Below are 25,232 nucleotides of genomic sequence, written 5' to 3' on the forward strand. Positions count from 1 at the left end.
AAAAGCAACACAAACCAGGCAAGATAAGGGCTGGAGGACCTCCATAGATAACACACACTGGGAAGGATGCTAAACTTAAGAGAGGAACCATAAACTAGAGATATTTCCAGGCTTTGTTTCCAGCGTTTGCCCGTTCGCAGGTCTGTACTCTTATTCAGTTGTCACAGCTGCAGCCCATGAAGAGGATCAAGGCCCTCTCTTCCCGAGTAGACCACACCTCTCCCTTATCCTCTCCTCCCTACGTGCCCTAGGATGGAGAGGGGATGGGCCTGGGTCCTCCTCTAACTGCTCAGCCGGCCTCTGCCCTTCCCCAGCCTCCTCCACAACCCCTGGAGGCACATCTCCACTCCCTGTCCGCTGTTCCTCCTCTCCCTCAGAGCCAGTCTCCACCAGGGGCATGACGAACAGTAAACCTGATGGCATTGTGGTGGGAAGTTTATGGAATAGTATTTTATATGGGATTTTATGTTTCAGAAAGTGACTTCTATAGTACTAGTTTAAGTGAACCTCTTTTATGTGGAATATTGTGTATCAGTTTGTAAGTAATATGGGAAATATAAGCCTACATTTTTCGGGGGAGGTAAGCTCATTTCCAAATAAAGTAAACAATTAAATCTTGAAATATAAGAAGAGCTACTTTACTTTTAAATTTTGATCAGCACTAATGAACTTAGCAACTCCTCCATAAAAGACAATTAACCTATTGAGCTAGGATGACTTAAGCTATCAATGAGGCTGAGCCCTCAAATCAGAACACACAGCCTTGCCTTGTTTTTATTGCAACTCTGCCTCCAGTAAACAGAAAAGACTAGCAAATTATTTCCTTTTGACAGGCCTTGCAGTGTGCAGGAAGGATAATCTGATGTGTGTGTGTGTGTCTGTGTTTTTTTCCCCCATCTCATCTCAAACAGGACAAATACCTTCATACAAATTGCCTGGCAGCTCTAGCCAACATGTCCGCACAGTTCCGCTCCCTTCATCAGTATGCCGCGCAGAGAATCATCAGGTAAATGCAAGTCTTGTACAGAATAATTCCACTAAGTTTTGTTTTCAGTTCTGCAGGAAAGAGAGACTCCAATCCCTAAATTTAAATATTGACCCTGAGGTTCTGTTCAGCTTCACGGCGTCTAGAGTAAATGTTTACGGATGGTATGGATGGCAAACATTAATATTGCTTACTCTGAGAAAAAGCAAGGAAGGGGTAAACGTGCTAGGAAAAAGAGATGCTTAAGTCAGTACTGAATAAATGAATATATTATTGAGTTACATGAAATAAGTGTGATTGTTATAGATGCCTATGAAACAAGGGTTCTACGATAGCAGTTATTTGTGATTATATGAAGTATTGTATGTGGATTGATGAAGCTGCGTGATGTCCCTTCTCAATATTTAAAAATTCAGTTGTTTTTGAGGGATTTTCTTTATGTGATTTGCCAGCCAAGGAAATCCATCCCTGTAAATCTGCTTTGGGAAGCCAGGCAGTGTCCACAATTATTTTGTGCATATTAAATTCCTCACTAGACCCGCATGGTGCAACTGTTGCCGTGTGCCAATACAGGGGTGTCCGTGTGACTCACAACTCGGAGAAATTAATGCAACTTGCCTGAACAATTCATCTTCTTAACGTGGAATTCCCAAAATTCAGAGTTCCTTAGCTTAGTCCATTGCTTGAATATCACTGCGTCCTTGATCTAGGAAACTTCACCTTCACAGTTAAAAAAAAGATAGATAGATTGGACCAAAATCAAAGATTGGATACAAGGAATTACGGGATATCAAGTTGAACTCAGACCGGAACTCTATCTATTGGGGATAATCAAAGACCAATATCCGAAAAAGATAAAATACGTAATCTTACATATTCTAACAGCAACTAGAATAGCTTATGCGCAAACGTGGAAAGGACCTCACGTTCCAGCAGAAGAATTAATCTTACATAAAATAACAGATTGTGCAGAAATGGATATGCTTACATTAAAAATGAAGGAAAATAGAATCTGATTATGATTCAATTTGGCACAGATGGTACGAATGGTTAGAAAATAGAGACAAGGAATGAAAAGCGAAGATTACATAGAAGAATCCTTAAGAAAATGATATATAGATATGTAAAATAGATAAAGATTGATATTAATAACAAGCATGTAAGGATAATTATTGATGAGGTATATGAATAGATGATAGAAAATATATGATAAATTTGTATGTTGATGCAAAATGCTGTTGAAAATGTAAATATGATTTGTACTGGTGGAAAACAATAAAAAATCATTTGCAATAATAAAAAAAAGGTAGGTAATATATCCTATCCATCCTGCTCCCCTCCCAGGTGAGGTTTGCCCTCCACCTTTCAATCCTTTCTCAAGGACTTGGAGACCTGGCTCTGTATGTTGGCCTAGGGACTTTCAAGAGAAGGAAATCAGGACTCCAGGCGGTTTATCCGAATATGTAGTTTATTAAACGCTAAAGCTCTCGACAAGAATCTGAACTACTAAACGGTCAAAGCGAGTTGACAATAGATAAGAATCAATGGAATTTAAGGTGGGCTGGTCTTACAGCTCTTGTGGACACAAAGGGACTCGAGGCTGATGACGCATTTGATCCCTCCCTCGGGCTCAGCCTAGCCATCTCCTGTACAGGCACCCAATAAGGGAGTACATCATTGGAGGTGGCTACTGGATTAATTAGCTGACCCCACATCACCTCCCTGTGCTTTCTGCTCCCACTCCCACCCTCTTTTTAAAATTTCATATTATTGTGCTTCCATTGGTTGTTTTTATTACTTTATTCCTTTGCTATTGTTACATTTACATGAGCCACGGTGGCGCAGTGGTTAGAGTACAGTACTGCAGGCTGCCTGCAATTTGGCAGGTCGACTCTCACCAGGCTCAAGGTTGACTCAGCCTTCCATCCTTCCGAGGTGGGTCAAATGAGGACCTGGATTGTTGGGGGCAAGAGGCTGATTCTGTGAAGCCGCTTAAGAGAGGGCTGTAAAAGCACCGTAAAGCGGTATATAAGTTTAAGTGCTATTGCTAAGTGATATTTGTTGTCATTTTCCCCCCACTTTACTGTCGTAAGCTGCTCGGAGTAGCCCCACGGTGAGAGCAGGAGCAAATAAATCTAACAAATAAATAAATAAATAGCTGTCCTCCTGCAGCAAGACCAATATGCTAATGAATAAACAAAACACACAGATCTATTTGCATATTGTAGAAATTTTAAATGCTTGCATCCCAGATCTTGCTGTCAACCTTTTCTCTCTCTCTCTCTCTCTCTCTCTCTCTCTCTCTCTCTCTCTCTCTCTCTCTCTCCTCCCTCCCTCCTGTTCCCCCCCTCCCTCCCCCCCCCCGCCTTTGACCACTTGGCTGTCTTTCATTCTTAACTTTTGTCCTGTTTATTAAGCCTTGCCAGTTACAGAAGCAAATGCTTTCAGGCCATTGTTTCCCTACCACACATGTGGCTAGACTTCCTCTTAACAGTTGAATCCTATTCCTTGCTTTAAACCAGGAGTCTCCATACTCCAATCTCCAAATGCTGGCTGGGGAATTCTGGGAATTGAAGTCCACCAATCTTCAAGTTTGTCAAGTTTGGAGACCTTTGTTTTTTCAACCAAGCAAACCCTCCCAACAATATGCTCTCTCAGGAAAGAGCTTTTCCTTGGAGCAGTGGTAGCGTTTTGGTATAGGCTGGTAGTTAGAATACTCTTGAAAAATAAACATTGTGGGCTGAAACTCTTGAAAAACCAATTGGGTTCACCAACTACATGAGGAGTCCTTGAGTTACGGCCTGCCCATCATAGTCATAATTCATGATGATCCTAAACTGGGTCACCTACATCAGGGATCTCAAAGCTGGCTGGGGAATTCTGGGAGTTGAAGTCCTCCAAGCTTAAAGTTGCCAAGGTTGGAGACCCCTGACCTACATGATCCACCAAATGTTAAAATCTAAAATTTTGGCGCAATTGTTAAATGAACCAATGGGCGAGGTTTTTTTCCGAAAACCGGAACTCAATGCTCTTTTTCTGCAAAAACATCGTAAAACACAGTCACATGACCACAGGATGCGGCAAATAGCCATTTGCCAGGTGTCTAAAGAGAGGTCACATGACTGGGAGAATGTCAATCATGGTAACCTGTGAATCCAGGCCATAAATATTCCCAGGGAAGTCTACCCTAAATTCAGGCAGTCGCTAAGCAACCATTCGTAAATCACGGATTACCTTTATCTGGGGTGCCCACATTGCAGCCCTGGTCAAAAGGGCCCAGCAGAGATTATACTACCTGAGATTTCTCAGGAAACAACAACTGAATGAAAAACTGCTGGTGACCTTCTACCGCTGCACCATAGAGACCATTTTAACATACTGCACCTCTGTATGGTTTGCCAGTTGCACAGGGGCAGATAGGAAAGCGCTCCAGAGGGTTAACGTCATTGCCCAGAGGATCATGGGTTGCTCTCTCCCCTCTTTGGAAGAGCTTTGTAGCTCCTGCTGCCTTAAGAAAGTTCCAAACAGTCTCAAAGATCCATCTCATCCTGGGAACCCCTTTTTTTTGAACTATTACAATCTAGCAGATGGTACAGGATAATAAAAACAAGGACAAATAAGCTGAAAAACAGCTTCTATCCCAGGGCAGTAGCTCTTTTGAATTCTGCTGTATGGTGCGGTGTTGGGGGTTTCCAGTTCAATGTGTGAAGGGTGAAGGTTGTGTGTTTGCGTTTATTTTCATGGTCATGGTCATGGTCATGATGTGCACTGAAGATCTGGTGTTTGATTTTGTTGTACGAGGTGCAGTGACAATAAAGTAAAGTAAAAGTAAAGTATTTCAACTGTGCTTTGTTGAACAGGTGTTGTGGTTGGCTACCCTCGTTGCATTAAAGCTACAAAGGCAGAGTTTGCAAACCACAATACATACATCGTGCTAACTAAAACTGTGCAAAAATCACATTATATCACGATGCAGGAAATCAGCCAGTCCCTGATGCCTTCCACAGGGCTCTGTGAGTGTATTTGCTTAGTCTCTAGAAATCTCTTCAGGATGTTTGTTCCCACTTGGCTTACTCTGAGCTCTAAAATCTGTATTTGTTTCTCTTAGCATTGCCACTTCTGTAGCAAGTCTTTCTCGTGTTTATATAGTTTTGTAGAGTGCCGTATTACGTTTTCTCAGAAAAACCACAGGCTGCAGCCATCGTTTCTGCCTGGCATTCTCAATAGAGCAGTGTTTCTCAACGTTTGAGGTAGGAAGGCCGGCCGGGGAAGAAGTCCACGCATCTTAAAGTCACCAAGGTTGAGAAATATCGAACATGGGTCATCTTCGTCTTTACAATGGCTCATTTAGTGACCAAAGTTACAACGGCGCTGAAAAAAAGTGAACTCGTGACCATTTTTCACACTTTTGCAGCATTTCCCACGATCATGTGATCGAAATTCGGACACTTGGACACAGGTTCATACTTACAACCGTTGCTGGGTCCCAGGGTCATGGGATTCCCCTTTTGCAACCAAGCAAAATCAAAGGGGAAGCCGGTTTCACTTAACAACTGTGTGACTAACTTTATCGACTGCAGTGATTCACTTAGCAACTGTGGCAAGAAAGGTCATAAAATGGGGCAAAACTTACTTCACAAACATCTCACTTAACAACAGAAATTTTGGGCTCAGTTGTGGTCGTAAGTTGAGGGCTACCCCTAGAGAGAAAAATAAGGGGCCCTTGTGCCTTTATAGTGCAGGATTGCTGATAGATAGCATGGACCTTTGAATGACCGGGCCTTTAAAATTGCCTTCGTGCCCCTAACATGTATGTAATGCAGGGCTATTTAATTTCTTGACTGCTATCTTTTTTTAATAGAATGGGAGGTGTCAGGATTCTGGCAGTTACCCCATTTAAATCATGAGTCTCGAGCCAAACTTACAAAACTTCGAAGGATTTATTGGGAGTTAACATGTCCGGCACTATCTGGGTGTAGCCAATAATTCATTGTCACCCTTGACCCTGCTTTCCCCTACCCCCTGGGTATATCATAATTTATATTCTCCAATGGGACACATCCATAGCCAGGAGTCATCAATCACATTTCCAGTTTTTTGCACCTAATTACTGTCTCTGAAAAACTATGTGTGGGATGCACTTTCAATTTCCAAGCTGCCTCACTGCTCTTTCAAACTCCTTGCCTCCCCCCCCCCCGCCCTCCCTTTCTGTTGGCAACTTGAAAACAACCATAGAAATATTTTATGAATTGACAAGAGGCTTAGATTATGAAAGAACCCACAATTATGAAAGAAAACATGATGAGATATCTTTGGATAAATGATGAGCCATGATGACACAGTGGTTAGAATGCAGTATTGCAGGCTATTTCTGACTGCCGGCTGACTGCAATTTGGCAGTTTGAATCTCACCAGGCTCAAGGTTGACACCTTCCGAGGTGGGTAAAATGAGGACCCAGATTACTGGGGGCAAGATGCTGACTCTGTGAACTGCTTAGAGAGGGCTGTAAAGCACTGTAAAGTGATATATAAGTCTAAGTGCTATTGCTATTTTGTTTGTACTGGCTAAACTGTAGCAGATAATATCTCAGTGTGATCTTTTGCCCTAAGCCTAAGGGACATTCGTTATGGTACCGAAAGAGAGGTAGCCATGATGAAATCTTTCATCTCCAAGCAGTTTCTGTCCATCTTTGCTTTGTCCATCTGGGCTTAGAGCAGCGAGCACCTTAATGAATGATCTGTGCAAAGGAGTAAATGGAGAAAATGTATTCCTACTGGGTTTCTTGGATCTCTTAGTGGCTTTCATCAGCTGGAGCTATCGTTTCCTTCTAGACAGTTTAAGATTGTAATCAGATACCTAATTTCCTAGCTTTATTTCCTGGTCTGATTTCAAGAGATTTTTTTCTGATTTATGATAGTAGATTAGTAAGATAGTTCCTGCGTTGGTAACCCCTTAAAACTGTCTAAAATAGGTCTTAATTTGCTCATGCTCCATTATAACAGAATTGGCATCTTGTGCGAATAGCTGTAATTCTTTACAGGGGCATTCACAGCAAACTGTAATGATATCAAATTGACAGCATATGTGAAGATATCATCAATTAAATGTGCCTCTTATGTATTAGTAGCCCTAGTTTGATGCAAGTATGCAGGTCACAGCATTGGCGTAATGATGCAACACAGGCTTAATCCGTGGCCTTTGGTTCTTGGTCTGAATTGGGCAGCCCCCAAAGAATGTATTATAATGAAATAACATTACCTGACTTTAAAGTGTTTGCTGGGAAGAAAAGCAGTGAGAGGTAGAGATAGATTATAAATAGAAATTGATAGAGACTAAAACATATGAAGAATGGTTGCAGGAACTGGATATGTTTAGTCGAGTGAAAAAAAAAAGGGCTAAGGGAGACATGATAGCAGTGGACCAGATGGGCACTTGCCCATGGGCACCACGAGCATAGGGGCCCCATACTAATCTGTGTATGTTAACCCTTCATTGCACCTTATATCATACCCTGTTTCTCCAACAATACGGCCTCCCCCAATAGGAAGTCCCAGCATGTTTTATAGGCATGAAATGAAATTAAGCCCCTCCCCCCAAATTAAGGCCTATATTAAAACATGCGAAATGGGGGGGGGAATGGTGGGGGGGGGCTTGCCATTAGGAAGTACTTTTGTTGCACACCCAGATATGGTGTTGCCTGCGTTGACCCCGATACGAAGTGCCCCACCAACGCCGAGGTCAACATCCAAGCCATCGTCGCCCGCCCGAAGATGCAAGGGGGGGGGGGAATTAAGTCACCCCCGAAAAGACGGCCTAGCCATTTTTTTCGGGGCTCAAAAAAAAAAATACGACCCAGCCTTATTATATGAGAAACACGGTATAAATACAGCAACATGTTTATTACATTTTACTGCATTTTTAAATTAATACTAACATGCAAATATATGTTTAATTTTATCCACCATTTACATTTTTATTCCTGTGAGTAGTTGTCATAGGGACCCCAGGACACTGCTTTGCCAGGGGCCCATAATGTTATCAAGGTGGCCCAGAGTCTTCCAATATTTGAGGGGTTGCCACAAAGAAGAAGAGGAAGTCACCAATTGACCAAAGCACCAGCAGGCAAGACAAGAAGCAGTGGATAGAAACTGATCAAGGAGAGAAGCTAGAACTAAGGAGAAATTCCCTAACAATGAGAAAAATTAACCAGTGCAATGGCTTAACTCCAGAAGTTGTGGGTGCTCCATCACTGGAGGTTTTTTAAGAAGTAACTGGACAGCCCCTTGTCTGGAATGATGTATGATCTCCTTCTCAAACAGTGGGTTGAATGAGAAGATCTCCAAAATCTCTTCCAATTCTGTTACTCTGATACTGTTACTTTATTCTGATTCATAGCATGTCAGTAGACTCTGGACAAAGATGAAAAGCGAGGATAATTTTAGACTATACGAGACTGCAAATTTGTTGGGATTTAGGTGAAGGAAATTCCATTCAGCTCAATTTTAATCCGGTGCTTTGTTTTGTTTTTAACTACAATAACTATGGAACTTTCCATACCAAATCTACTTAGCCATGGAGTAACAAGAGAGCGCGGGAGCATAAGTCAACATTTACCAGATATTTTAGTACCTGGTATAACTCCTGCCTAAATGCTTGAAGCGATGCAGTGTAAATTTGAAAATCTTCCTCTGATTTCACCGTTAACTTTGTTAATGGAGTTGCATAAATGTATTTCTTTTTGTTCATTTCCTGGCTATGAACTATAAACAAGGACCCTGGGACTTGTATGGCTATGTCTTCAAACTTAGACATCTTTACAATAATTATTAAATTATCCTTACATAAGAGTGGATAACTCTGCAATCTCAATCTATAATGCTTCTTACTATATGCAGCTCTATGTTTTCAGAATTTAAGACTATGCTAATGTCTTTTTATATACCAAGTTATCTCTTACTTTGCAAATGATGTGGTGTAGATGAAGGTGCTCATAAAATAGCAGTTATTTAAGACAGAAGTTAAAGAATTAAACCCACTAGCCACTGCCAGAAAATATTGAAAACCAATATGCTTAAAATAATAGGTTTTGAAAAAATAATTTTTTATATTCTTTGTCATGCTTACTTCAGAATTATTGCCTGGATACCTAACTTTTAGCCTTACCAGCTAAGCTTAGCACTTGCCTGCCATCATAACTGTATAAATTAAACAGATAAGAGGGTAATATGCATCTTATCAGACTCCCTTTTTTAATTCTGAGTCACCCTAGACAGAGATAAAAACTCATTACGCCCCCATGCAGGGCATACATCTTTTCTTCCCACAAAGATGCATACAAATACAGGAGAAAAAGGGAGATTATTTTGGCTTTGATGCCAGAAACGAAATCTACTCATACATATAGAAGGATTTTTCTCTTTCTGCAGGATTGGTGGAATTCATCTCACCAGAACACCAATCTTTGCTCTTTTCTTAGCCTGATGACAGAAAGGTGAATTAATTTTTAAATGCCTGTTATCATGATTTTGATTTTAGTTTTATTTAGATTAACCCACTCACAAGTATATGAGGCTGCCAATTCAGAATATCAAACTATGAAATGTGAAGCTGCTTCATCAACCACAAACCCAATTTCTGTTTACATCAAAATTCATAAACCGGATAAAAAAAAAATTACAGTTGCGGCTAACACTCCTGGAGAGCGTTTTAAGTGAAAGATAATGTAGGCAAACGGACAGCTTGATATAGTTACTACAAACTATTATTTATTATTTGTCTTTGAAGTGAACATTTTGGAAGATCTGATAATAACCTTTCAAGATGGTTTCAAGATTTTGGCCAAGCAGAACAATATTTAAAAGGTATTTCATTTCCTATGGCAGGTTAGGGACCTTCCTTTTCATACCTTATGCAAAGCAGCTGATCTCACTAGGAAAAAAAAATCACATCTGTTGCTTATTTGGAAGAAAATGTGTGAACAGGAAGAGCTATAACATACAACTTGAGAATGAAACCTTCTGTAGTTGAGCTGCCTAATGAGGGCTGCAGTTAATTTTCTCCTTCAGAAAGAATTTCATTTCAGATTGTTGTGACCTTGAGTTTCTACCAGCTTACATGTCTAAGAGAATGAAATATGAATTCTGATATGAGCTGTTAACAGCTAAACTGAAACGAATAGATGAAAATATGCTTTTTTCCCCTTATGGTATCAAAAAGTAAAATAGGATTGATAGTGTAATTGAGAATAATGACCAGGTACCTACTTATGTCCGTGTGTTTGAAGGCAAACAGGTCAAACTGCAGAGAGACATCATAATGCTACTACGGATAGTCCTCGAACTTTCTACCACAATTGAGCCCAAAATTTCTGTCATTAAATGATACATTTGTTAAGTGAGCTTTGCTGCATTTTACAACCGTTCTTACCGCAGTTCTTAAGTGAATCACTGCAGTTGATAAGTTAGTAACCTGGTTGTTAAGTGAATGTGGCTTCCCCCATGGACTTTGCTTATCAGAATGTCACAAAAGGTGATCTCAGGACCCTGGGACACTGCAACCCGTCAAAAGTATGAACCAGTTGCCCAGCACCTGAATTTTGATCACTCAATCATAGGGATGCTACTTGGGACTGGGGTACCTGAGGCAGGTCTATGACAATTCGCCATAGCCAACTCGCCATAGCCAACTGACTGAAGGGCAACTCACCACAGCCATCTTACCACAGGACAACTCACTCCGGAACAAGAGTTACACTAATACGAAAGAAATGATGGACTAGAATCATTAAAAAAAGGAGGAACAGAGTGAAATGTGAATGGGAAAAATTAAAATAATTTCTATTCATTTTAAATAATTAAATAGAATTGTTAAATTGCCCCACAGCGAGTTGTCCTGCGACGAGTTGGCTGTGGTGAGTTGATCGTGGCAAGTTGGCTGTGACAAGTTGTCCCATTCCCACCCAAGCGACTGTCCTTTTCCAAGATTTACTTATCCAATTTGATCGAGCAGATTAGGCATTTTGCAGACCCCCTGAGCCAAAGAGTTTTGATTGGAGTAGAACAGGGGTGTCAAACTCGATTTCATTGAGGGCCGCATCAGGGTTGTATTTGACCTGGGGGAGGGGGCTCATGATCAGCTCGACATCACTTGTGTTGGGGGTGCCTGTGATGGCCCAAGAGCTCTGCCATGGAAAACGGAGCAGGGGAGACCTGCAGGAGGCTGTTGCAGCTGAAAACGGAGCTCGGGTGGGCCACGCACGGCCCTCCTGAGCTCCATTTTCCCTGGCAGAGGCACCCTGGGCCGGTCCTTCACTGTTTCCAGGGCGGCCCCGCGAGCCAGATCTGCCAGCAAAAACTGATCCGGCCCACAGGCCTTGAGTTTGATACCCCTGGCCTAGAAGATGGGCTTTTTCTACAGTAGCCCCTACTCTGTGGAATATTCTCCCCTCAAAGATCAGAACTGCCCCAATCCTGTTATCCTTTATAAAGGCATTAAAAACTTGGCGATGGTACCTGGGCCTGAGACTCGGAATGTGTTAAGGGCCCATTTCCTTGGCTCTACTGTTAGTTGATTAATGATCTCGGCTGCTGTTTGTATTTATTTTCTGGATGTTTTTACCATTTTATTGTTTAAATTGTTCTGTAATTTTAGAATTGTAAGCCACCCAGAGTCACTTGGTTGACTTGAGCTGCTATGGAAATTAAATGAATAAATAAACAAATAGCTGCCAATTCATGTCACTGAGAGAAATGAAAAAGTGTCAGAAAATTTGGCCAAGCTCTTTTGATGATTCTTGACAGGAGTCATATTCCTTGCTCATGTTTATTAAATCAATGTATCACCTTTCCTAATCGTCAAGGCAGCTGCAGGTGAAAAAATAGCATTTTAACATACATGTTAGGTACAGATGTACAACAATCTCATGTCATAATGTACTAAGAAAAACAAGTTAGACTGAGCAAGGGGCTTCAAACTTGGCAAGTTTAAGACTTGTGGACTTAAACTCTCAGTATTCCTGAGCTAACATGACTGGAGGAGAAATTTTGGGAGTTGAAGTCCAGAAGTCTTAAAGCTGTCAAGTTTGAAGACCCGGAGTTAGAGGGACGAAAACTGAAAGTTAGAGTATGGGAGGAAATGCTTAATCTAAATAGCTGCTGTCTAAACTATCTCCAAAAACAATCATGAAGCTAGAACCGAAACTGCTTTTTCATAGTTTTTTGTTTAAATAAGAAGGAAAATAGAAATATTACGTGGCACTGCCTCTTCCAGTCAAACCCTTTGAACTTTTAAAAGCACTCTATAATCCCAACCTTCCAAACAATGATTTTCAGAGCTGCTTTCAAGGTCTTTCAAACTGCTGTTTAAAACATGCACCCATATTCATGTCAGTCTTTTTTCAAGTTGAAGAAATAGAGGTTGGAAATACAGCTGTTTATCTGTAAAAAAACAAAACAAAACATCAGATTATTTCACAGAGGTAAATTATCCAATTCCATCCCGATACAAATTAGTGTTCAAAATCTTTTAGCCTAATATTTGTCATCAGCATTAGCAAGTGCTTCAAAACTTACCTTACTGCTAGTTGAGCTGTCTTATAAGCCAATCAGCTGCTTCTGTTCTGGGTAGCATAATTGCACAAAGTAGAAAGTATTCTAACAGGGAGAGATGCCTATTAAAATAAGGGCTGAAGCTAGTATTGATTAATTATCATAACAGAAAGAAAAACCTCCCAAGAAATCCAAATCTAAATTAAAAGTATTCTGCATGGACTCTTCATTTATATATCACAAAAAGTTCATTCTGCTTTTATGCGTGTTATAGCAATAATATGTTTCCCCTCTGGACAGATAGTCCTCGACTTAAAGCAGTTCATTTCATGACCGTTCGAACTTACAGTGTTACAGAAAAAAGTGACTTATGACCATTATTCACCCTTATGACTGTTGCAGCATCCCCATAGTCATGTGATCAAAATTCAGACACTTGGTAGCTGATGCATATTTATGATGGTTGCAATGTCCCAGGGTCATGTGATCCTAAAATGAAGTAAAACTCAACCAGTGTCTCACTAAGCAACAAAAATTTAGGGCTTAATTGTGGTCATTACTTGAGGACTACCTATATTAAGTCCGACTGTTCAACATTAGAATGAGAGTTAATGTCATGCCCCTGTGGAGTGTGGCTCAGTTGGCTGTGGAGGAAACTGGGGAATGGCAAAGTCTGGCTGGGCAGAGCAGGAAAGAGGTAGAACAAAGAGAGAGTTCAGAGGAAGACCCAGGCCCACCCCCTCTTCATCCTAGGGCCACACAGGGAGGAACGTAGAAGAGAGCAACTTGGGTTGCTTGGCTTACGGGGGAGGAAAGGGCCCTGATTCCCTTCATTAGCCACAGCTGGGAAGAGAGTTTAAAAGAGATGCATGCTGAGTGTGGCAGCTGCTGGGAGCAAACATGAGTTTATCTTGTGTTGACTTTGCTTATCTGCGTTCCTGGCATCTTCCCAACTGTACTTTCACATCTGGAATTATTGCTCCTGCCCTGCCAAACTAATTACCTCATTTTGCCTTGATTGGACTTATAGTTACAGTTTTTGTTGACCACGTTTTGGACTTGATTCTCTGCAGCCAAAGGCTGTTCCTGGGAGAGTTTTTCTCCAGCCAGAAGGTAACCAGGACACTGGGGAGAAAGTTGGAGCTAATAAAGGGAGTCCTACTGATTATCTGACTGTGTTGCCTTTGTGCCATGCCCCGGGTCATCACAGTTGGTTTGTGTGTGGAACATATGTAGTTGATGTTTTAGGCTACAGTTAAATATTGTTTGAGCCTTGTTAGATCTGGTCTGGATTCAGAAATTGGCATTGGTAGGATATTAATATATCCATTAACTAGACATATTGCACTCCATTAGAAGGGCGTTGGACTCAGGAGTTTAGAAGGTTAAAGGTTAGAGCAATAGCTCAGATGGGTGGCCTCTCAACATTGGGTTCCAGCATGTGTGAAGCTGTATACAATATCCTGCCAAACATAAAGATCTTGAATTTCTCTTTTATTTTTTAAATATGTCAACCACTATGAATTTGGTCCAGAACTGTTGCCAGACCTTACGTATGTTATCTGAAATGTGGTAATGCCTAACATGCATGGAAATACTACTAGTTTTTTCAGTTGCTTGACAGAGAAAAGAAACTTTCAATATTTCTTTAGTGTTCAAATACGTTGTATTTTATAGATATGATTTGTTTGGCCAGCTTTCCTTAACCTTGGTGTCCTCAAGATATGTGGACTTCAACACCCAACATTCTCCAGCCAGGATAGCCATTGCTGAGAATCCTGGGAGTTGAAGTCCATACCTCTGGAAGAAACCCAGCTTGGGTGTGCAAAATTAATGATAATCGCAAATTTTTCCAGCTCTGAGGACTCACAGCAGCCGGGGTGGGGTGGGGGGAGAATGGTTCTATGCAAGTACAGGTAGTCCTCAACTTACAACAGTTCATTTAGTGACCATTTGAAGTTACAACATCCCTAAAAAAAAGGTGACTTATCACCGTTTTTCACACTTATGACCATGGCAGCATATAATTTACATTCAGATGCTTGACAACTGACTCACATTTATGATGGTTGCAGTTTCCCGGAGTCAAGTCATCACATTTTGTGACCTTCTGGGAAGCACAGTCAATGAAGAAATCAGATTCACTTAACAACCGTGTTACTAATTTAACAGCTGCAGTGATTTACTTAACAAACACGGCAAGAAAAGTCGTAAAATGAGGCAAAACTCATTTAACAAATTTCTCACTTAACATACATTTTGGGCTCAATTGTGGTTGTAAGTTGAGGATTACTTGTAGCTGATGAGCACAGTCGCTTGTGAAGCTCCGTTTGCGCAAACGGAGTTTCACATGCGCTCTCCCGCTCCCCTGCCTCTTGCGTAGTCCGGTTCCCAACAGGCCACAGCCCTGGAGCTGGAGACCCCAGACATAAAACAATATAAATTTTAGTACAGGTAGCCTTCGATGTACAACTACAATTGAGCCCAAATTTTCCTTTGTTAAGCAAGACACGTTAAGTGCGTTTTGCCTCATTTTATGACTTTTCTAGTTAAGTGAATCACTGCAGGTGTTAAGTTAGTAACACGGTTGTTAAGTGAATCTGGCGTCCCCATTGACTTTGCTTGTCAAAAGGTCACAAAAGGGGATCACATGACCACAAGGACACAATTTTGATCACATGACCATTGGGATGCTGCAACGGTTGTAAGTGTGAAAAACAGTCACAACTCACTTTTTTCAGTGCCACTGTAACTTTAAACAGTCACTAAATAAATGGTTGTATGTCAAGGACTACCTGTATCGTTAAATACACCCTGGTACATTTTTTTAAATTATTTTGCAAGAAATAAATTATACTGTCTAAATCCAAAACAATATTTTGATGGTATCATATTAAACCAATCACAATTTTTGGTTTTAAAAGCAGTGATGTAGAAATATCTGCAACAATCCAGGTTAAATGTTATTAGATCGTGAGTGATGGCAATTAGGTCCAAATGTTCCACACAAACACAGACGTCCTATTATTTTAGTGTATTTTGATGGTGGTGTCTTGACAGTTTCAGGTGGATCTCAGCTGCCTGGGAATTTCCCAACTCTGCCATATTCTACCAACCATGTGGTTAAAAAAAATCTCTCCATCTTTTGAGATTAATCCTAAAGTAATAACTAGCATTAACTAGTTATTAGTACTGTAATAACATAAAAATGCCTCCCATTTGATAACTTTAAGGCATCTTTAAATATGCTGAATGACTGTACTAAATAAAATCATCTCGAAAGAACAATGGAATTGTCTCCAACTGCCAGTCTACCCTCTGAAATATGTCATTCATAAAGGAAGTTTTGATCTCAGAGATAACTTAGATGACACTAGGATTAAAACAGTTTCATCCAGGAATACCAAGAGCAGTGATACCAGCACATATGCCAACACTGGAGTCAAGTAAGATGTTCTATTGAGGATAGTAATTATTCAGTTTAGTTGGATCAAGAGTAAAGCTGTAAAATAAAAGAGTTACTGCAATTACTTTGGTATTTTCTCACTCTGAGATTTTAATAACTGAAGACACACAATATATACACTGAGATAAAGGATTGGCAAACGGAACAAATAAATTTCCCATATTGAGAGCGTGTTGGTATATATAAAGCCACGGGAGCCACTTAATACAGGTAGTCCTCGACTTAACAACAGTAGTTTAGTGACCCTTCAGTCCCAACGGCACTGAAAAAAGGGACATAGGACCGTTTTTCACAACTGTTGCATCATCCCCATGGTCACGTGATTCAAATTCAAATCCTTGACAACTGACTCACATTTATGACGGTTGCAGTGTCCCAGAGTCATGCAATCACCTTTTGGGACCTTCTGACAAATAAAGACAATGGGGAAGCCAGGTTCACTTAACAACCATGGGAAAGAAAGGTTATAAACTAAGGCAAAACTCACTTTACAAATGACTTACTCAGCAATAGAAATCTTGGGGTCCATTGTGTTCGTAAGTTGAGGACTACCTACAGTATATGAACATACAGGACATTGTATTGGCCATTTTCAAATGACATGATGGATTGCTAACCGGAAATGGCATCCATTCCAGGTTTGGACCATTCATTCTGGTTTGGCCAGGGGTCGGCAACCTTAAACACTCAAACAGCCACAAAGGTCCTAACTGGATGCCCCCCGTTTGGAGCCAGAAGTCCAGTTTCCCCCACCATAGAGTCTCCTCCTAGCATGGCATCCTTTTTCCTCTACCCGTCCTGACGGAAAGCCCTATCAATTGTGGAGCTGACTGGCGACAGGGAGCCACAGCAGTGGGATGAAAGAGCCACATGTGGCTACAGAGCCGCAGGTTGCCGACCCCTGGATTAGGAGCTGCAAGCCATGATAATTAGAATGGTAAAGGATTTCCGAACTCACTCAGAGATAAAGGAGGCTTTTAGAGTTAGACTGGGTGCTACAGAGAATTTTGAGAAATCCTTTCTTAGGTTTGTGTTCATTTACGTTTAGGAGGAGACAGCATATTAAAGAGCAGAGACATCACCTTGTCGATAAAAGTCCGTACTTTATAGGTTAAAGTTGGTTAAATGGAAACAAAAAGAAAACTTAATTTTCTCATTTTTTTCTTTCTTTTTAGTGTACACATATTATATTAGACAGGAAATAGAAAAGGTAATTGATTATATAAAGGATATGAGAGAATAGAGAATATGATAAACCAGAAAGGATTATATTGGAATGTAAAGTATTTGTAATGAGAGTATTATACTATGATTAAAAAGGAGGGGAATGAAAATTTAATAAAATTTTATAGGTAAACTTTGGCTAAGTGGAAACAAAGAAAAAAATATGAAATACTTTGGCCACCCAATGAGAAGAGAGAGGACTCATTGGAAAAGACACTGATGTTGGGAAAGATGGAAGGGAAAAAGAGAAGGCAACGACAAGAGGAGGAGATAACAGATAACAGATAATCAGAGTTGTAAGGGACCTTATAGGTCATCTAGTCCAACCCCCCACCCAAGCAGGAGACCCAACACTATTTCTGACAAATGGCAGTCCAATCTCTTCTTGAAGGTGTCAAGTGAGAACGCTCCCACAACTTCCGAGGGTAACTTCTGTTCCATGGGTTGATTGTTCTCACTGTCAGAAAGTTTCTCCTTATTTCCAGGTTAAATCTCTTTGTTCAGTTTCCATCCATTATTCCTTGCCTGGCCTTCGGGTGCCTTGGAAAATAGGTTGATCCCAGTGGTGGGATTCAATTTTTTTTACTACCGGTTCTGTAGCCATGGTTTGGTGGGCATGGCAGAGAAAGAATACTGTGAAATCTCCAGTCAGAGGTGGTATTTTCCGGTTCTTCAAACTACTCAAAATTTCTGCTACCCGTTCTCCAGAACTGGTCAGAACCTGCTGAATACCACCTCTGGTTAATCCTCTCCTCTCTGTGGCAGCCCTCAAATATTGGAAGACTGCTATCATGTCTCCCCTGGTCCTTCTCTTCAATAGATTAGCCGTGCCCAGTTCCTGTAACAGTTCTTCATATGCCTTAGTCTCCAGTCCCTAATCATCCTGGTTGCTCTTCTCTGTACTTTTTCTAGAGTCTCAACCTCTTTTTTATAATGTGGTGATCAAAACTGGATGCAGTACTCTAGGTGTAGTCTTACTAAGGCTTTATAGAGTGGCATTAGATGGTTAGATAGGGTCATCGGCGCAATGAATATGAATCCAGCCAAATGGCAGGAGGATGGGAACCTGTCATGCTGTCGTCCATGGCTGGGCTCTCCAACCTTGGCAACTTTGAGACTTGTGGACTTCAACTCCCAGAATTCCTCAGCCAGCTTCAGATCTCTGGGAGTTGAAATGCACAAGTCTTAAAGTTCACAAAGTTGGAGATCCTTGGTCCATGAGGTTGCGAAGAGTCAGGCACAACTTAATGACCAGAGCTGGTCCCTGGAAACTGATGCACCCCCTTTCAGAAATAGCTTTTCACATTTATTCAGTCTTTTGAAAGTGGAATCTTCAGATTGTTCTGAAATTTTTCCCTTATTCTCCAGAGAAATTATTTTCATATTAGTTAGGCTTGGCTGACTCTGAATCCTACAGAGCAGTAGTTCAAGAACATAAAGATTTTTTTAATATTTATTTTAATGAAACAGTTTGAAATATTTTATTTTTTAATAACTCTTCAGATTTATGCCGCACATAACCTTGGAAAAAAAATTATACAGTGAGAAGGCATTAGCAATATTTTATTAGTTTCATTATCTCCCCAAATGGCAGAGTTTTATCCTTAAATAAGAACAACTGTTTTCAATAGGAAAACTCCAAACCATGCGTATTGATTTCCCAGGCTCCAGTTAACCAGACATTCCAAATACTGACTTTTTAGATGGTGATATTAAACATTTTAGTGCATTACTGCCACATCGCTAGAAATTAAGCTGACGGTTTGTAGGAGGAAAATGTGCAGATCATAATGTGCTGTGGGTAGCACATGTTGCTTTGCCTCACTCAGTTATGTGAAAAGAGGAATGCTGGTTGCTTTTGGCAGTTGAGTTGTAGAGAATGTTATTATTTTTGTCTTAATAACTTCCTTTTCATTGATTTGGTAATAAAATGCAGATTTTAAATACATATTTTTGTATCTCGAAAAACCAAAGTAATTCGCTGTTTTGAAGAGCTGCAGAAAAAAGGGGATCGTTGTATATAGCATTTACCAAATGTGGAGTTCAGTTCTGTTCTGTTCTTTCTTTTTTTCCCCTCCTGTGGGAGAGATCAGGACAGCGTGATAAAACCAAAGCCAAATCAATCTTGCATTAAAATAAACATGACATCTTTGGAAATTGGCTGTGGGCTCTGCATTTGTTGTGAGCAGCCAAAACAGAAAATGACAAGATCAATTGCTCAGGCTGATGCCTTCACAGAATATGCCATAATATTTTTGGGCTTTGGATCCAGTGTGTATTTTCATAGGTAAATCACACATCAACACAGGAAAAACTACTGCTAGTCTTTAGTGAATTCATTCCCCAGGGTTTTCCAACCTTGGCAATTCCCAGATATATGTGGACTTCAAGTCCCAGAATTCCAGAGCCAGCATAGCCACTGCTGAAAATTCTGGGAGTTGAAGTCCACTCACCTTCAATTTGCCAAAGTTGGGAAACACAACCATAAGAGTACAGGTAAGTCCATGACTTGTGACTGCAAATGAGCCCAAAATTTCCGTTGCTAAGTGAGACATTTGTTAAGTGAGTTTTGCTCTATTTTATGACCTTTCTTGCCTCAGTTGTTAAGTGAATCACTGCAGTTGTGAAATTAGTAACATGGTTGTTAAGTGAATCTGGCTTCCCCATTGACTTTGCTTGTCAGAAGGTCCCAAAGGGTGATCACATGACCCCCCAGGACACTGCAACCGTCATAAATGTGAGTCAGATATGTGCCAATATCTCAGGGGCTTCCACAAAGAAGAGGGAGTCAAGCTATTCTCCAAAGCACCTGAGGGCAGGACCAGAAGCGATGAGTGGAAACTAACCAAGGAGAGAAGCAATTTAGAACTAAAGGAGAAATTTCCTGACAGTGAAAATAATTAATCAGTGGAACAACTTGCCTGCGGAAGTTTGAGTTCTCCAACACTGGAAGTTTTTAAAAAGATGTTGGATAACCATTTGTCTGAAATGGTGTAGGGTTTCCTTCTTAAGCAAGGGGTTGGACTAGAAGACCTCCAAGGTCCCTTCCAACTCTGTTATTCTATTCTATTCTTTGGAGAAGTTACCAAGTGCCCAAATTATTATCATGGGGATGATGCAATGCTTTTAAGCCTGAAAAACAGCCCTAAGTCACTTTTTTCAGGGCCGTTGCAACTTTGAACAGTCCCTAAATGAACTGTTGTAAGTCGAGGACTACCTGTATATGGACTTCAAATCCCAGAATTCCACAGCCATTCCACAGTCATTGCTGAGAATTCTGGGACTTGAAGTCCACTCACCTTCAATTTGCACAGGTTGGGAAATACAGCCATAAGGGTTCATATTAATCTTGTGGTTATTTTCTGTGAGGGACCATCTAAATGATTTGGCAGCTGAGGGTGCCATATTACCAACAGTTTTGGGCAAGGAAGAAGGAGAAGAACATTTCCAAATACAATCTTAATTTATAATCATCCTTTTGACTTAAGGTCATTTTAATATATTTACAAAAAAATCAGGTGTCAGGAGGGGCAAAGTCTCTGGGGATTTTATTCCTATCAGGAAAGGAACACGACATTCTTGTCATGTCTCTGACCCTATTGCCCATCGTTGTGTTTTCCACCGAAGTGTTTCCCCTCTGTGCAACGTTTTTTGTTACTAGAAATAAAAGGCAACTCTCTTCCATTTTTGCTGAAACCGAAAAGCTGAGCTAGAGGAAATTATATACTTGGAACTGAAGTTGTCCCTAATATTTGCAGAACTTGGGATGAGGGCACGCCTCCACTTGAGCTTGAAATGTGTCCCCGTTGAACTTAATGGGAGACCTCCGTGTCCAAATAACCTTGCTCTAAATTCAGTTGTGTGCTTTGACCCTGATATTTTTGTTGAGGGGAATCAAATACTCTAAGACAGAGATGGGCAGTGAAGAAATGTGAAAGATAAATTAATACATTTTCAACTTGATGCTATCCGCCTTGGCTCCGGAGTATGAAGGAGAGATCCGGCACAATAGGAGCGAAGCACAAAGTCAGATGAAGTGAAAGCGTGTGTCTGAAAAGCATTTATTGCTAAGCTTCTCTTTACGAGATATAAAGTTAGTTGGAATTTGCTATAAAACAAGACAAACCCTCCAGAATTCAGAAGCCACACCGACTATGATCCATGGGCTGCAGAGATTCAGCAGCCCATAATTCCCTAACCACTGTGGCAAACTGACTTATGGTTAACTGCTAAGATTCTCAGCTGGTGGGAAAGCAGTAATGGACGACTGAATTTGGCTTTTGCATTTCTGTAACTGTAGATGGCAGCTTGCAGAAAACTACACAAACGGTGCGACTGTTCCCATAACATTTTATATTATATCTTGGCACAAGTGCCTTGCTCTTCAAGTTGCACAAAAAGATGTTTTGGATTTTTAATTTTTTTACATCAAAAAAAGTAAAAATCTACAAACCCTGGTGTGTTTACACATCCTGCCAAAACCAGCCGCCTCCTTTGCACCGCTAATGAAATCATCCTGGATTCTTGCATAGATTATTAAAAAAATAAAATAACAACAGAATAACAGAGTTGGAAGGGACCTTGGAGGTCTTCTATTCCAACCCCTTGTTCGGGCGGGAAACCCGGTACCATTTCAGACAATGATTAATCCAGACTTTCTGCCTGTACCACTTTTTTGATTTGATTTGATTTTTAAAGTATTGCTTTGCTCTTTGACATCTGCCGCTGAACTTTATTTCAATCGTGTTTGGGTGCAGCTTTCTTAAAGGAAAAATCCTCTTTCTTTGTTTCTTTTCTTGTTTTCTTTCTTTTCCTCCCTCTACCCTTGTCTTGCAGTTACACCTGCCGCCACTTGCGGAGATATGTCTATGTCTTGGACAAATTGTATTTCCCCCGCCAATCCCACTGCTCTACGCTGGAGCATTGCTTCTCGAGCCTCAGTGACAATGGAGAGGAACTCTTGTCTTTAACTTGTTCTCACATTCTCAGATCCTATGCTTCCAGGTTATTAACCTCTGCTCTCCACTTACTGCATGTTGCATGCCACGTGTGACCAGCCTGTGCATGAACGAAGGGGACATATGGGGTGGCGGGGAAGGGGTGGGTGGGAAGAGAGTATGGGCAGATTTCGGATTGCCAGTAACTTTTTTACTAACAAACCAGCTGTTTGTGTCATGTAGCATACAGGCACGCACAGTATTAAAAAAAGCAAGCCAATTGTGGTTTCATACTGAATAAAATAGAGCTTGGGAGGGGTTTCCTTTCTTCCCAGAAACGAAGTGTCGATTTCTTTTGTAATTGCAGGTAGTCCTCGACTTACAACCGTTCATTTTAGTGATGGTTCGAAGTTACAAAGGCACCGAAACTGGTGACTTACGGCCATTTTTCACACTTATGACCGTTGCAGCCTCTTCGTGGTCATGTGATTTTACATTTGGTTGATTGTCAACTGACCGACATTTATGAGGGTCTCAGTGTCCAGAGGTCATGTGATCCCCTTTTGCGACCTTTTGACGAGCAACATCATTGGGGAAACCAGATTCACTTCACAACCAAGTTACTAATTTAAGAACTGCAGTGGTTCACTTAACAACTGTGGCAAGAAAGGTCGTAAAATGGGGCAAAACTCACTTAACAAATTTCTCACTTAGTAACATAAATTGTTGGGCTCCATTGTGGTCATAACTTGAGGACTACCTGTATTTAATATTGCTTCTTTCCCAGGTGAGCTTCATTTTCATATCCACACTGGTTATTGTCTAGCTAATATAGGTGGGAATAGAATTGAACCTTTCATATTATATTGTACAACATGTTTTCAAGACTGATCCTTGCTGCTCTCTGAGCTTGGCTGCTTTCTTGCAAACATATCATTACCAAACTAGTGTATGGATGATGTTACCTGGTTTGGTAATGAAATGTCTGCAAGAAAACAACCAAGCTCAGAGAACAAAGGCTTCACAGTCTACAAATACTTTATATTTTCAAGTCATGTAGAAAACAAGTTGTCTGTGGAGATTCCCAGTCATCCAGGTCATGGTTCTCCCAAAGGTGCTTTTTCAAGAGGCAACTGGACTGATTGGTTTTTCTTTGAAGACGTATCGCTTCTCATCCAAGAAGCTTCTTCAGCTCTTCCATCACCCACCATCCAGTCAGAGCTGAAGATGCTTCTTGGATGAGAAATGAAACGACTTCAAAGAAAAACCAAAGAAAAAGTCCAGTTGCCTCTTGAAAAGGCAAATTTGGGATGGAGGACTAATTATTATTTGGGAAGTCTGTATTTTCATTGCCCAGAAATGTTCTATTTTGTTTATACCCACTTTTATCATTTTTATAAATAACTCAGGGTGGTGAACATACCTAATTCTCCTCCCTCCTCCAGTTTTTGTTTTTTTACCACAACAACCCTGTGAGATGACTGGGATGAGAGGAACTTGCCCAGGGTCACCCAGCTGTCTTTTATAGGCAAGGCAGGGTTAGAACTCACGATCTCCCAGTTTCTAGCCTGGTGCCTTAAACACTAGACCGAACTGCAACCCTACAATCTATTCAGAAAGCATCACTGCTGATAATAACAGTTTTCTTCATTTTCCTTCCCCAAAGCAGCCTTGTCATATGTTTCTTCACTCCTATCGATTGGCACCTGCAGGGCAAAGGAAACCCACAATATAGCGCCTTCTATTTCTACACGGCTCGCTATGATTAAACATTTCCCTACACAGATGTGTGTGAGAAGAACCTCCACTGTTGGCCCCCTTCCTTTCACCAGCCACACGGAGGCCGTTGTAGAGAACCCCGATTTGTTTGAACTATTTAAAAAAAAAAAAAAAACTTTGGTGATAAGAATGCCAAGTAAGCAAAGAGTAAAATTCAGCTTGAGATAGGGTTAGTAGGAGCCCTGCATGTGTATGACAACAAAAGTAGACTAGCGTAGGGAAACGAAACAGGAGGCCTGACTGTATTTTTGTCCCTTCCACGAAACTAGTGCCTGGAGCCAAAAAGATTGGGGACCGCATCTGTAGAGTCCTTGTTTCTTCTTTCAAGAGATGAAGTGAAAAAGGAACATGAAAACATATTAAACAAATCTCACGGCGGGGGGGGAGGTTTTGGTCTTTCTCTTATGGAATTGTTCTACTAGTCAGATCCAAAGATGTGGTTCAGATTTGGTCAATATCCAATAGTATGTTTTAGCAAGGTACGCTGAGAAACAATTGAATGAGTACCAAATAGGTGCAAATGGGAGAGACTGTACATGTTTAATTGATTCTTTCCCCAAATTAAGATAAGAAAATATTTTTTTTTAAAAAAAAATTAATAGTATTATCAAGTCACTTTTCAAATTTGTGGAAAAGCTTGAGGTTATACATGCTAAAAGTCCCCCACAAAGAACACAGCGCAGTACCGTTTCTCCAAATAAAATAGTGTGTTTAAATTCATGCTACACTCACTTTGCACATTCTTTAGTGTTTTATGATTGGTGCCAAGAAATTTGGGAGAGCAAGGGAAAAAAAAAAAATCGCATGACAAAATTTGACCAGAACATGGAGATCATCCATAATGGGAATAGTAGTATTTTGACTATGCAAGCATGTAAGGCAGAGAGACCACACAGTAAACATAAATAAAACCAGCTTGATTGTCAAAGGAAGAAGAAAAAGAAAACATGGCATGCAATTTAAAATAGTTTCCTTTGCTCAAGAGCAAACAATAGTTGTCTATAAAGAAAGATTTTTTTTTTAAAAAAAAAAGTCTTTATGTAATGGTAAGTGAGGTTATCAAACTGTTCAGATTAAAACCAGGAACAACAAAAGTCTGTAGGAATGAAATGTTTGATTGAATTTAATCTAAATTCAGGGTGAGTCAGGAAACCCTGCTGAAACAGGAATGAAAATTATTTTCTAACATAACTCCATATCACCGTTACTATAATTGGCACAATCCAAATGTGTTGGATTTTGGCTCCCAGAATTCCCTGCTGGCACGGAAGGAGGAGACCATGGAAATACCAGA

The 25,232-nt window shown here is 40.6% G+C and overlaps 1 protein-coding gene across 10 annotated transcripts in view; it reads left to right on the forward strand.

Annotated features, from left to right (window-relative positions):
* Positions 1-25,232, forward strand: part of DYM (dymeclin) — a 245,106-nt gene that overhangs the window by 121,982 nt on the left and 97,892 nt on the right. For 9 of the 10 annotated variants that reach the window (XM_087927522.1, XM_087927523.1, XM_087927518.1 and 6 more), the window contains exon 14: positions 912-1,006. In XM_087927522.1, coding sequence (XP_087783648.1) covers positions 912-1,006 — 95 coding nt within the window. Of the gene's footprint in view, positions 1-911; positions 1,007-22,058; positions 22,227-25,232 lie in introns of all 10 variants that reach the window. The other variant, XM_087927525.1, reaches the window with a different exon arrangement.

The sequence above is a fragment of the Pseudonaja textilis genome, chromosome 2 (genome assembly GCF_049901715.1).
Source record: "Pseudonaja textilis isolate UNSWEBS1 chromosome 2, rPseTex1.2, whole genome shotgun sequence".
In the NCBI taxonomy this organism is placed as follows: Eukaryota; Metazoa; Chordata; class Lepidosauria; order Squamata; family Elapidae; genus Pseudonaja; species Pseudonaja textilis.